At 43.3% G+C, this 14,284-nt stretch overlaps 1 protein-coding gene across 3 annotated transcripts in view; it reads right to left on the bottom strand.

The window, feature by feature from the left end:
• Positions 1–14,284, bottom strand: part of USP46 (ubiquitin specific peptidase 46) — a 67,647-nt gene that overhangs the window by 35,966 nt on the left and 17,397 nt on the right. For all 3 annotated transcript variants that reach the window (XM_054484795.2, XM_054484796.2, XM_054484797.2), the window contains exons 2-3: positions 3,570–3,650; positions 476–689 (exon numbers count right to left, since the gene is read on the bottom strand). In XM_054484795.2, coding sequence (XP_054340770.1) covers positions 476–689; positions 3,570–3,650 — 295 coding nt within the window. The remainder of the gene's footprint in view (positions 1–475; positions 690–3,569; positions 3,651–14,284) is intronic.

The following is a 14,284-nucleotide window of genomic DNA, read 5'->3' as shown; positions in this document are numbered from 1 at the left end:
TTTGATATCTTTCAATTACCTCAGGCAAATGAAAATCAGAGGTATTATATTTAAAACAGAAGAGGCTCTGATTAGATAATAGGCACTTATTTTAATCACCTATGACAAGTGTATAAGCCAGTACTATTTTATTCAATTATTGCATCAACTAATTTAGGCCAATGAGTATCCCACTCCGAAGGCTGCCTTGGACACTAGTCTCTCTTACAATGATACTGCCCAGAATGGAGCAAATAAAATGGTCATTCTAAATTGGAATAATAAATGTGCATTTTTAAGCATGTTTCTAACCCAGTTTTGTTTTATGTTTACTGGGCAGAGAAGAAATGTTGTTTCTTAAAAAATGACACCGAGTAGTTAACCATGCTTATTTTCCCTTTTCAAAAAAATCCCAGCTCTTCCTTTTGAGGAGATACAGAACCATCAATTCTCCTTATTTCAGAGGCTTAAATACATTATACTGCATAGTACTCACCATTCTCTTTTCTCAGCCTTGAAATGAACTTCTTTGGTGGGATGACGCCAACCTTCTTCTTCTGCGTGGCAATGCTGTGGAAAAGGTCCGCCAGGCACGTCAGCAAGTTTTCCTTCTTCTTTTGCTGGGCCTTGTATGCCAACACATTCTCCCGGAACGGACGGCAGAAGTACAATGCCTGAAGCACGGAGTTACAGTAGCATGTGTTTCCAAACTGCCAAGGGACAAGAGGGATGGTTCAAGTCATCGCCTAGGGATGAGCCACCTCTGGAATAAGTGGTGAGGGTGAGAAGGTCCCTGCTCCGTGAACTGGCCCGGATGTCCCTGTATTGGAGTCCAGCTCACCATATTAGAAAACTAGTTAACTACTCTAAACACCAGTGACCATCTGATCCACAGAGAAATGAAGAAAAATGCACATCATTCCGGTGCTTCTCTAGCCCATCAAAGTCTCTAAAATGATAATAAGCACTCTGCCTCAATAAAGAGTCTAATGAGACCTGCTGGTGCTTAAAAAAAAAGAGAAAGAGAAGGGGAAAAAATCTACATACTGCGGAGACCCAGGAAAGCAGCTGGCTAAATAAAAGATGCACATTGCAACACATCAAAACTCCCACGACAGGGAAAGTAAAAATCTGAACCAAAAAGAAATCCAGTAATTAGGAACCACTTGCTTGGCTGAAACAGCCTAAACTGAACGGGGGCTGGTTTTCATTTTTCAATATTCCAGTACTCCTGCCCACTGGCTCAGACCACATTTCCTCACTTAACCCCGAGCAACGCAGGCAAAGATATGCTGCCTCATGTCACCCTCCCAGCTTCCCACCCTCTGGACTTCTAAATGGCCCTTGATCTTGCTTCTGCCAAGGCAGCAATTGTGCCAATACAATACTACCCAAGTTCCTAGCCTGCAATCACATTAGGGCCCACCCAGTAACATTTTATACCTCTCACAAAGCATGGATACTGAGATTATTATTAAAGAGGGAAAACGTCTCACTGATTTTCTACTGACTATAAGACCACCTCTGTAGAAGAACACAGCTGAGACTATCACTTTAGAATTTGTTGTGCACAGTAAAATTTAAAGAAAAAAATTCTAAGGAAATAACTAACAAGATTAATAACACAGATTACGAAATGGTATGTAAGATTAAAATAGAACATGAACACCTTCTCAAAACTGGTTGTTGGCTTGTGTGTCGTTTACCCAAGAGCGAGACAGATGCTCTGCCATACTTAACATGACATTTCTACGTATGCTAAGATAGAAGCCTTCCTATTTTTATATTTTAATCTACTTTGACACAATTATGTAACAGGAGACAAATCTCTTTGTACAGAGAAGCTGGAACTTTCATAAATTTCCATTCAAAGGGAACATAAATGAAGCTATTAATAAACACAGATCCCACAATCCTTACACAAACTAGGAAATGGCCTTAATTCTTTCTTTTTTTTCTCTCTCTCCACTATCTGCATTTGTATTTTTCTTAGCCAGGGCAGAATCCCCATGCCTTGAATAACTCACTTCACAGGGCTAAGCAGAGACCTGTGCAAAATGGCTAAAAAGTTTGTTTTAAAATCATAAGTCAGTATTTCACCAACACAATGCCCTATATTCCAGGACTTAGCTTTCCTCCTTCCATTCTTTTCTCTCCTACTCAGTATCTCACCTTTCCCCAGACACCCTTCAGTAACGCTTGGCCCCAATTCAGTGGACAACTCCTGGGAAGGGAAAGGAACTAACATTTACCGAGTGTCCACAGTATGTTTCAGCTTCATGTCAGGGTTTTAAATAGGTGCTCTCATTTACCCTTCATTATCACCCAAAGGGTAGAAGCCATTATGACCCCCCACTTTACAGATGGGGAAATGGAGGCTCAGAGAGCGCAAGTAACTTGCCCAAGATCACACAAGCTAGGGAGTAGCACAGGCAGAATTCAAACCGAGGTCTGTATTACATTAAAGCCAATATTCTTCCTATTATATCATGGGCAGCATTTACTTGCAGAAAATTATTTCCAGCTTTCCCAGTGGAAATTACTACTTACCACACCTGGGCATTGATGGACTACGTTCAGCGTAATTATTCAGAAAACCAATTGTTTTTGAGTTAATATTTGATGTCACTTAACACCTACATCCCAGAGAAAAAGGATCAAGTGAAGAAGAAAGCTCACGAGGATGGAGGGCACACCACCTCTACCGTGTTACTACTCCGTTATCATTAACCTGCCAAGGAAGCAGAGCTGCTGGGTCCAGGCTTCTACAAAGGAGGTTACTGCTGAGTGCAAAAAAAAATGAGGCCAGGAATTCTGAGATAAAATGGTCCCAGTTTTCCCTCCCAACCTGTCCTGCTTCAGGTACACCAAGTTACACTGTTAAAGAAAGACACTGGCAATGTGCTGGTAACGTTTTTAAAACACTGGTTGTACTGATGCATACTTAAACAAAGACTGGCTGAACAGTTCATCCAGATGATACAGGGAGAACATATAAAAGCAGATTTGAGGCCTGGTGCAGTGGCTCACGCCTGTAATCCCCACACTTTGGGAGGCCGAAGCGGGTGGATCACCTGAGGTCTGGAGCTCTGGCCAACATGGCAAAAACCTGTCTCTACTAAAAAATTAGCTGGGCATGGTGGCACATGCCTGTAATCCCAGCTACTCGGGAGGCTGAGGTAGGAGATCGCTTGAACACGGGAGGTGGAGGTTGCAGTGAGCCAAAATTGCGCCATTGCACTCTAACCTGAGTGACAGAGCAAGACTGTCTAAAAAAAAAAAAAAAAAATCAGATTTGGCTACAAAGACTAATGAAATTACTATGAAAGTTTGCGTGCAAAGGAAATTCCTTAAAGCATAGGGGAGAAAATGTAAATTTGACCCAAAATGCAATAATTAAATGTTTTTTGCTGGGACAACTCATACTTTCAAAAATAGGTTAAGTCGCTTTCTCCCCAACATTGGCATTCTACTAACTAAGGAGCATGACCAATCATTTAAAAATTGGTAGTGATAAAAATGCACTTAAAGTGGAGTTGCTTCATATACCCTAAAACATTTGATGAAAATAATACATTTTACATACTTACATTGACCAATCCGAAATAGTGTTCATTGATTGGAAACTGCTCTGGACCAATGTCTTTTTCCAGAGCAGAGGCATTGGTGCCCTAAAAGAGAAAAATAGCAAAAGTTCTGTTGCATGTAAAATAGACAAAAAGTAAAATCATACCTAAAAGAGTCTACTACTGAGACAAGCATCTCCCCTGGTCAACACAGTATTTGTTGATGTTTGCGCTGAAGAAAAATGTGTCAGAAGTAAAGCAGAAGAGTAGTTAATAATGTCAGCCTTATTCTTCTCCTCATTCAACTTATTCATCCCCTAAAACCTACTCTACCTGACTTCAATTTTCTATTTAGAAAAGAAAGTTTGAGACAGGCAAATGAACAAACAATCGCCAAGAACTTCTGAATAAAACACAGGCATTTCAAACAGCTACAGCAGCTTTTGTAATATTTGATGGCATACAGAATCATATTACCACTATCAAAGTCAATGTCTTCATTTTAATACAGATTTACTGAGCACCCACTAAGCCAGACACACTGTTCTCTAGGTCTGGGCATGGATAACAGAACAGTGAGCTAAACACACAATGCCTGCTCTCATGGATTTCACATTTTAGCAGATGAAGACAGACTGAAAGGAAAAGTGTGTTGGAGAGTTTATTTAAAAATAATAGTGCAGGGGCTGGGTGCAGTGTCTCATGCCTATAATCCCAAGACTTTGGGAGGCCGAGGTGAGCGGATCACTTGAGGTCAGGAGTTTGAAACCAGCCTAGCCAAATGGTAAAATCCCATCTCTACTAAAAATACAAAAATTAGCCAGGAGTGGTGGCAGACATCTGTAATCCCAGCTACTTGGGAGGCTGAGACATGAGAACTGCTTGAACCCGGGGGCTAGAGGTTGCAGTGAGCCAAGATTGTGCCACTGCACTCCAGCCTGGGTACAGAATGAGACTCCATTGGAAAGGGAAGGCAAGGGAAGGGGAAGGGGAAGGGGAAGAAGGGGAAAGAGAGGTAAGTGAGGTAAGTACTATTACTATCCCCATTGCACGGACAAGGAACTTAAGACTCAGAAGCATTTAAGAATTCAGCCAAGGTCCATTGTAAGTGGTAGAGCTGGGATTTGAACCTAAGAGGTAGACTTGAGAGCCCACAATCATAAGCAAATGCTGTACAGAGCAATTCTACTATTAAACCTTTTGTTGAGCCCCACTAAGGGTCAGTTACTGGCAAATGATTATCATCACTCCCAAAGACCTGAATGAGTCTTCTAGGATTAGGAAAAGTGACCCATGTTCAGTCCAATAAGGTAAGTAGTTTGGGAGGCAAGTAAAATAAGGCTCCATTTGTACCATGGACTCTATCATCATTCTAGAGAAGGCTCTGTCTACCTTCACAGGCCATCATGGAAGACTAACAGCTCACAGAAACTCAAGACTTGAGAGACAGGTATTTTTAAATGAATAAGAAAAAAGTTTTGGCCGGACATGGTGGCTCACACCTGTAATTCCAGCACTTTGGGAGGCCGAGGTGGGCAGATCCCTTGAGCCTCAGTGGTTCGAGACCAGCCTGGGCAACATGGTAAAATCCTGTCTCTACAAAAAATATAAAACTTAGCAGGAGTGGTGGCACAAACCTGTAATGCCAGCTACTCAAGAGGCTGAGGTGGAAGGAGCCTGGGGAGGTAGAGGCTGTGCAATGAGCTGTGATGGCACCACTGCACTCCAGCCTGGGCAACAGAGTGATACCCTGTCTCAAGAAAGAAAAGAAAAGACAGAGAAAGAGAAGGAAGGAAGGAAGGAAGGAAGGAAGGGAAAGAAAGAAAGAGAGAGAGAGAGAAAGAAAGAAAGTTTCATTTTTAAAAATTGATCTGCTGCTACTACTTATTGTGGACTCACAACTGGCATCTCCTCTCACAGAAAGAAATGACCAAAACGTAACTGAGAACTAGTCGAAATGGCCACTTGTCCCTAAGCAAACATTAAATGCAAAATGACCTTCCTCGGACCACAGAACTACAGTAGAAATGGCACACAGCCTCCCCTCATCATAACATCCTTCAGATTCCACTTGTTTCCTAGGTCCTTAATACTGTTCCACCAAACTAATAACTCCCTTTACCTGTCATCTGAGACTTAGAGTTCAAGGATCATTTGCATCTAGGATAGTTTCCATGTCTTTTCATTAGTATGGGGGAGCTGGGGAGTGCTCACTGCCTTCACAATAATGTGACACTATATACAAGGCTGAATTTTTGAAATAACACATCAAATTACGGTAGGACTTTTTGGTATAGACAAAAATCACTAAAAATTTTCAATAAAGTTATATCTTAAGCATAAATCAATGTAAATAATGCATATTAAATATACCCCCATAGCCATTTTTCAAGCAAAATTAGGATATATGGCTTAGAGCCCGGGAGGAATGTCAGATATAAAAGTATAGCACATGGAGAGAGATACCATTAAATCTTTCTTTATGATGTAGGAACATATTCAAGTTATGGAAATTCTTAAATTCGGTTTGCTTTTTCTACCTATCTTAATATTTTCCCATTTTGGGAGGCGGGAACCTGGAGGTGATGACTAATACTAAGGATGGCAACCCAGGGGTCAGTGTTCAAGAGAAATATGCTGGAGACAGAGGCCTGGCCCACTCAGGCAGGAGGCTGAGTGTACCACAGCACAGCACAGCACAGCACAGAACAGCACAAAACAGCACAGAGAAAAATCAAAGTGAGCTCTCTGTGCTTTCAGCGAAATCTGGCTCTACTCTGAGGCCAACACTTCCTCAACACCCCTCAGGCTGAGCTTGCTTGGACCTGCAAGGGTCATGAGGAGAAGTTGGCTGGGCCCTGATCCTTGACGCTGCTTCTAGACCATGACACGCTCACCCTCTTGTAAAAACATTTCCCTGTCTTTTTCTTTTTTTTTTGAGACGCAGTCTCGCTATGTCCCCAGGCTAAAGTGCACTGGCTTGATCTTGGCTCACTGCAAGCTCTACCCCCTGGGTTCAAACAATTCTCCTGGGCCGGGCACGGTGGCTCACGACTGTAATCCCAGCACTTTGGGACGCTGAAGTGGGCAGATTGCCTGAGGTCAGGAGTTTGAGACCAGCCTGGCCAACACGGTAAAACCCCGTCTCTACTAAAGATACAAAAATTGACCGGCCGTGGTGGCAGGCGCCTGTAATCCCAGCTACTCAGGAGGCTGAGGCAGGAGAATCACTTGAACCCAGGAGGCGGAGGTTGCAGTGAGCTGAGATCACGCCATTGCACTCCAGCCTGAGCGACAAGAGCGAGACTTCGTCTCAAAAAAAAAAAAAAAATTCTCCTGCCTCAGCCTCCTGAGTAGCTGGGATTACAGATATTCGCCACCATGCCCAGCTAATTTTTGTATTTTTACTAGAGATGGGGTTTCACCATGTTGGCCAGGCTGTTCTCAAACTCCTGACCTCAAGTGATCCACCTGCCTCGGCCTCCCAAAGTGCTGGGATTACAGGCGTGAGCCACCACGCCCAGCCAAAACATCTCCCTTTCTGAGGTCTATGCCTCCCACCACTGTGAAGCTCCTTCCTTGACCCTTGTCTTGGCTGACCCGACTCATGGAAGATCTACAATTATACTACAACTCTTGGTATCATCCCAGGTGATTTCAACACCCATGTGGATGGATGAGCCATCCCAAGCATGCTCTCATAGCAACTTGATGTCCTATTTTGCAATTGTCTTTTATTTCACTCCACTTTTTAAAATTCCATTCCACTTCAGTTACCCCTCCCATAGACACCCTGGATCTGGCCATCACCCTGAAATCCTCAAATGCAGCTGCCCACAGTCTACCCAAACTCAGGTGTCAGCTGGCTGCTTCTACTTCTTCTTTTTTTTTTTTTTTTTGCCTCCTTATACCCTCCAGCCAATGTTACCACTGGCTTCTTTTAAGCCCACCATCACAGCCACACCTACATCTCTCCAGAACCTCTAGTCCTCTACTTTCTCATTCAGCTTTGAGTCTAGGGATAACAGATCCAGCTGCTCTTCTAAATAGCCCTCACCCTGCCCTTTGGCCATACCATCTGGCAAGAAAGCCAAGCCAGTGTAAACCAAACATTTTCCTCTCTGAACACACACCCAGACGAATGTGCAATGCTAGAGGGAAAAAAAGTCAAACAACCAAGCTGACTAGATTCACTGGAACGCCCCCATTTCAAGTGGCCCACAACAGGTCCCACATTCCAGGGTTTCCCCAGTGCATTCACTCTCCACTCCACAGTGCTCATTTACAATGGTCCCCAAGCTCCTCAAAACCTCGCCATCCCCTTGACCCTTCTCACTGGCCTTCCACTCAACAGAAAAAAAAACATTAACTATTAGACAGGGACTCCCCCAACTTCCTACATGCCTCTTTCTTGCTAATGACAGAGAGGTCTCTCTTGTCCAAGGGCAATCTCTCCTCCTCTATCAGATCCTTCCCATCAGCATTTAAACATGCTTCAGCATCTCCCATATCAAAAATACACACACCCACACTGCCCCAAACATCACCTCCAGTTACCAGCTCCTCCTCACTTCCCCCTCAGAGCTAAACTTTCTTAAACAACTGTTTATTCTGAAATATTTATGGATGAATCAGATGATTTCTGAGATGGGTTTCAAACAATCTGGTGGTGAGGTGGGGAGAAGTGGGGGTGGAGGATAAAGCTGTGTTGTTGAAGTTGAGTGATGGGTGTGTAGGGGCTCACTGTGCTTTCTGTTTATTTTTCACATAGATGTATATAGGCAGAATAGTAGTCCCCCTAACCTCCATAACTAGAGAATACATGACCTGCCATGGCAAAAGGAAATTCAGGCTGTAGATGGAATTAATTTGCTAACCCAGTGACCTTACAATACGGAGATTGTCCTGGATTCTCCAGGTAGGCCCAATGGAATCAATTACAAGGGTCCTTCCAAGTGAGAGACAGAAGCAGAAGAGATCAGAGTGAGGCAATGTGTGAGGTCTCAGCTCACCCTCACTGGCTTTGAAGATGGAGGAAGAGGCCAGAGGCAAGCAAGGCAGGCAGCCTTTGGAAACCAGGAAAGGCAAGGAAATGGGTTTCCTTACAGCCTCCCAGAAGAACACAGCCTGGTACCACCTTGATTTTAGCCCGGTAAGACCCATTTCAGACTTCTGACCTCCAGAACTGTAAGATCATAAACGTATATTATTTAAGACACTAAGTTGGCCAGGCACGGTGGCTCACGCCTGTAATCCTAGCACTTTGGGAGGCCAAGGCAGGTGGATCACAAGGTCAGGAGTTCAAGACCAGCCTCGCCAATACGGTGAAACCCCATCTCTAGTAAAAATACAAAAATTAGCCAGACATGATAGCAGGCACCTGTAGCCCCAGCTACTCGGGAGGCTGAGGCAGGAGAATCGCTTGAATCCGGGAGGCGGAGGTTGCAGTGAGCCAAGATGGTGCCACTGCACTCCAGCCTGGATGACAGAGTAAGACTCCTTCTCCAAAAAAAAAAAAAAAAAAAAAAAAAAAAAGACACTTAAGTTAATGGTAATTTGTTACAGCAATAATAGTAAATTAATACAAAATGTCTCAGGTGTTCCATAATAAAATCATTTTTTTTTTTCTTTTTTATGAGACAGGGTCTCACTCTATTGCCCAGACTGCAGTGCACTGGTGTGATCTTGGCTCACTGCAGCCTTGACCTCCCAGGCTCAAGCGATCCTCCCACCTCAGCCTTCCAAGTAGCTGGGACTACAGGTACATACCCCCACACCCAGATAATTTTTGTATTTTTTGTAGGGACAGGGTTTTCCATGTTGCTCAGGCTGGTCTCAAACTCCTGGGCTCGAGCAACCTGCCCACCTTGGCCTCCCAAAGTGCTGGGATAACAGGTATAAGCCACCACACCCAGCCTCCTAATAAAATCTTAAGACTTGTTTCTACTTCCTTATCTCCAAATCACTCCTCGAAAAGCCCTTTCTGGGCTCTACCCTCACTTCATCACTGTTGAGCCTCAAATCTGGCAAACTCCATGGCACTTTTAGGTGGCTGGCTTTTTCCAAGGGCTGTCTGGGGCCCTCCACCCTCTCCCAGGCCCAGGCAGGAACCACTCACATGGCTTCAATCAGCTGCTACATGCCAACCATTTCCAACTCTTTCTTGGCAGCCTGGACACCTCATTTCTGAGCTCCAGGCTGAATGAATACTGGCAAATCCACTTACTTGTCTTACAGGATCTCAAAATCAATTTAACTAAAACTAGATTATTCACTTATCTGGTGTTTCCCTGCTCAGAAAAGAACAATACCCTCCTCTTCTTGGCTCATGCCAGAAACCTACGGGTCATGCCGACATCGTCCTCTGCACTCTCTGCCCATCCATCACTGTCCTATTGTCTCACCCTCACTAAATCTCTCAATCTCATGTGCTTCTCTTTTACTCTACTGCCACCAGCTAGGCCAGACTACCAGATCTCTCATCTGAATTACAACCACATCGTGAATGGCTTCTACCGCCCACCTTACCTACCTCTAACCCCCACTGTCAACGCTGCAAAAAATCCTCCAGTGCCCTTCACTGCTGTTTCCAACCTCATCTCCTGCCCCTCATCCCCTGTTCCAGTGGTTCCAATGGCCCTCCTGCTGTTCTCCGGTACCTCAAATGCCCCCTGCTTACCATCTGAGTGCTCCTCCTTCCCTGCTTCTTCAGATGCCTGTGTCCCAGCATCCTGCAAGGCCAGCTTAAAAGGTCAGCTCCCAGGAGAATTCTACACTGGCACCCCTAGGTTAAGTCAGCCTCTGTGACAGAGAGAATACTGCCCCTCCCAAAGGTGTCCAGGCCCTAATCCCTAGAACCCATGACGACGTTACCTTATGTGGCAAAAGGGACTTTGCAGATATGATTAAATAATTAAGAACCTTGAGATGGGGAGATTATCTTAGATTATCCCAGGAGACACAGTGTAATTACAAATGACTTCAAGAGAGGGAGGCAGGAGGGTCAGAATCAGTGATGGGACATGACAACAGATGTAGAGGTCAGATGGAGAGACTGAAGATGCCATGCTGCTGGCCTTGAAGAGGGAAGAAGGAGCCATGAGCCAAGGGATGCAGGCAGCCTCTACAAACTAGAAAAGGCAAGGAAACAGATTCTCCCCTAGAGCCTCTGGAAGGTGTACAGCCCTGCTGCACCTGGATTTTTAGGCTTGTGACCTCCAGAACTGTAAGATAATATATTTTTGTCTTTTTAAGCTACTAAGTTTGTGGTAATTTTTACAGCAGCAATAGGAAAGTAATATACCCCCCCCTCAAGCTCCACTCCCCACTCATAGCATCCTGTATGTCTCCCTTATATATTCCAGTTATTATTTATATAATTATTAACATCTGTCCAATGCCCTAAATTACATATATAATATATATAATTTTATATATTTTTTTTGTGAAAAAAATATATATATATATTTTACTCATGGTAGCCAAGAATGTGTCTGACCTGCCCAATACTGTGTTCTCAGTGGCTAGCACATAGTAGCCCCACAATACCTGCTGCATGGACTGATGGCTGGATGAATGCATGCATGGACAGGGATGGGTAGGGCTGTCTGGGTAGCTTCCATGTGCATGATAATTTGGAAACATATGTTCGTGCTCTCCCTATGTACGGTTCAGTGAGGCATAAGCAGTACCCTTCACCACTTCCCCATTCTCCCTTCCCTTTTATAGACACATACTCTAAGAATTAGTTTCCATGGATACAGAATGTCACTGATATTGACATTTGGAACCAAACTCTTACTTCACATGCTAGCATTTTTCATTGGTAACATGAATCTTTGTGCATCCTTAACAGACTTAGGGCTTAAATATGTTAAATGTAAATGTTTGCATAATAAAAGAACACAGACATGATGGGGAATGTTTCATGAGATGATGATGATAATTGCTTAAAGATAAATTAAGCAGTAGCATCAAAGTTTTAAATGACCATATCCTTCAACCCTGCAATTTGACTTTTTTTATTCTACTATATTTTCACAGAAGTGGAAAAAGAGATAAAGGCTGTAAAAAGACCCAAATAATATAAGTGTGGCTATAACAAGATGAAAATTTATTTTTCTCTCATGTAAGTATGCAAGAGGATGCAGCGTGGGCCTGATACAGCCGCTCTGCAGTGTTGAGGACTCGGGGTCCTTTTATCTTGTTGCGCTGTCATCCTCAAGAGCCAGTTTCCATCTTTGGAACCAATATGGCTACTCTAGCTCCTACCACCAAATGACCTCTGCCAGGGGAAAGCAGAAAAAAAAATGGGAAAGGACTGATCCTCCTCTTTCAAGGATGCTCCTGGAAGCTGCACGCATTACTTTTGCTCACAATCCTGCTAGCTAGAATCTAATCTAGTCATATGGCCACACCTAGGTGCAAGGGAGCTTGGCAAAGGTGGTCTTTACCTGGGCAGCCATGACCAGGTAAAATGTCTCTAGAAATGAAAAGTGAATTTTTTTTTTAGACAGGTTCTCACTCTGTCGCCCAGGCTGGAGTGCAGTGGTGCTAACAGGGTTCACTGCAGCCTCAACCTTTCAGGCTCAAGTGATCCTCCCACCTCAGCCCCATGAGTAGCTGGTATTACAGGCATATGCTACCATGCCTGGGTTTTTTTTTTTTTTTTTTTTTTTTGGTAGAGTCAGGGTCTTGCCATGTTGTCCAGGCTGGTCTCAAAATTCCTGGGCTCAAACAATCCTTTCCCCGTGACCTCCTAAAGTGCTGGGATTACTGCTGTGAGCCATTGTGCCTGGCTGAAAAATGGATACTGAGGGGACAATCAGTAGTCATATCCCTGCAGCAAGGTTTGTAACAGGAAAAAAAAAAAACGGAAGTAACTTGAATTGGGTAAATAATTATAGTAATCCATATGATGGAATACCATGTAGCTAATTTAAAAAGTAAAGTTACCCTACAGGTACTGCTATGAAAATTTGCCTAAGATACAATGATAAGTAAAAACATGTTACAGAGTAACAACGTGTTGTATAGGACAATACTGTAAATGTGGTTCATTCCATCAACAGACACTGAGCCCTGCGACGTGCCTGGCTCTATTCTACATCTGAGGGACACAAGATGAACAAGACCAGGCCACTGTATTCAACATCTACATTTAATGGAAATTTCTGAAAGAAGACTTGAGAGATTATAACAGTGGTCTTCAGCATCAGGGAGGAGGCCTAGAAGAAGAGGAGGTCAAGAAGGGGCTTTTCTTATTATCTTCTTAACTCTTCGAATTTTTACTATGAGCATATATTATTTTTTATTAAAATTTTAGGCCAGGTTCATGGCTGTAATCCCAGCAGTTTGGGAGGCCAAGGTGAGCGGATCACCTGAGGCTGGGAGCTCAAGCCCAGCCTGACCAACATGGAGAAACTCCGTCTCTACTAAAAAAAAAAAAATACAAAATTAGCCAGGCATGGTGGCGCATGCCTGTAGTCCCAGCTACTCAGGAGACTGAGGCAGGAGAATTGCCTGAACCTGGGAGACAGAGGTTGCAATGAGCCAAGATCGTGCCATTGCACTCCAGCCTGAGCAATAAGAGCCAAAACTCCATCTCAAAAATAAATAAATAAATAAAAATAACAAATTTTTAAAAATATAATGAAAGTTTAGTAAACGAATGTCCTGCAGACCAGTTGCCTAAGGCCCTCGGCAAATACCTCAGAGCTGTATTTGGCCATTTTTTTTTTTTTTTTTACCATTATGAAATGCCTTTGATTTCAGTCACTTTACCTCTCTGTGGCCTTAGCTTCCTGGCTGAGAGGTTGGGCTGCTGATACCCAGCCTGACTATTCCTCAGGGCAGCGGAGAGAATGAAGCAAAACTGGGAATGTTATCAGCACTGTATAAATTGTAAAGTATGTTACAAACCCAAGAGACTGCACTTCTATTGCTAGCACCCTGCACAAGACACAAAAGGCAATGAGGCGCACTGAAAAATAATTGTTATATGACCAAATAGTGAACAAAGTACCTATCTAGGGGGGTAAATCACAGGGTCTGGAAGCATAAGAAACATAGGGTTCTTATTTCCATCAGTAAAAAACGTAGTAACCTTTGAAAAACAGTGCAGCCAACTTTATTAAAAATAGCATCTGAGCTGGGACAAGTTCCAACAAGACTATAATGTTAACTCCTCAAAGCACCTCTGAAAGCAATTCTATGACTGCCAAGGGGTGCTACCAAAACACAAACAACAATAACAAAATCCCAGGAAGGATGATTCATAAATGCATAAGATGGATAAAGAAAGAAATGTTTTGAAGCAATTTACAAGGAAAACAAGTTAGAATTTCTTCCTTGGTCGGGGGGTAAAGGATGAAGACGGCCTTGCCCAGAAGGAGGAAATAATCAAAACAACGGCATTAAAACGTCTGGAAAAACCAATGAGAACACTGTCAAAATATGGAAGAGCCTAAAACAAAAACACGGGGACCAGGAAGCGTCCTTGAAGAAGAGCCAGACCATGCCACAGATTAAAAAATGAAGGCCCAGAGAAGCAAACTTACTTGCCCAAGATCTTTCTAAGGCAACTCATTTATCTGCATCCTAGGACATGCAGCCTTTCTTTCAAGTTTGTACAAGGAAGGGACACAAGAAAGGCCAAAGATAACATGTAAGGATTTCTAAGTACATAGAGAATAAGTCATTAATTATAGACCATAAATTAAAGTAGATGACAGAAGAGG

Source organism: Pongo pygmaeus, chromosome 3 (assembly GCF_028885625.2).
Source record: "Pongo pygmaeus isolate AG05252 chromosome 3, NHGRI_mPonPyg2-v2.0_pri, whole genome shotgun sequence".
Classification (NCBI taxonomy): Eukaryota; Metazoa; Chordata; class Mammalia; order Primates; family Hominidae; genus Pongo; species Pongo pygmaeus.
Note: the sequence above shows the minus strand (reverse complement) of the source record. Positions and strands in the feature narration are given on the sequence as shown.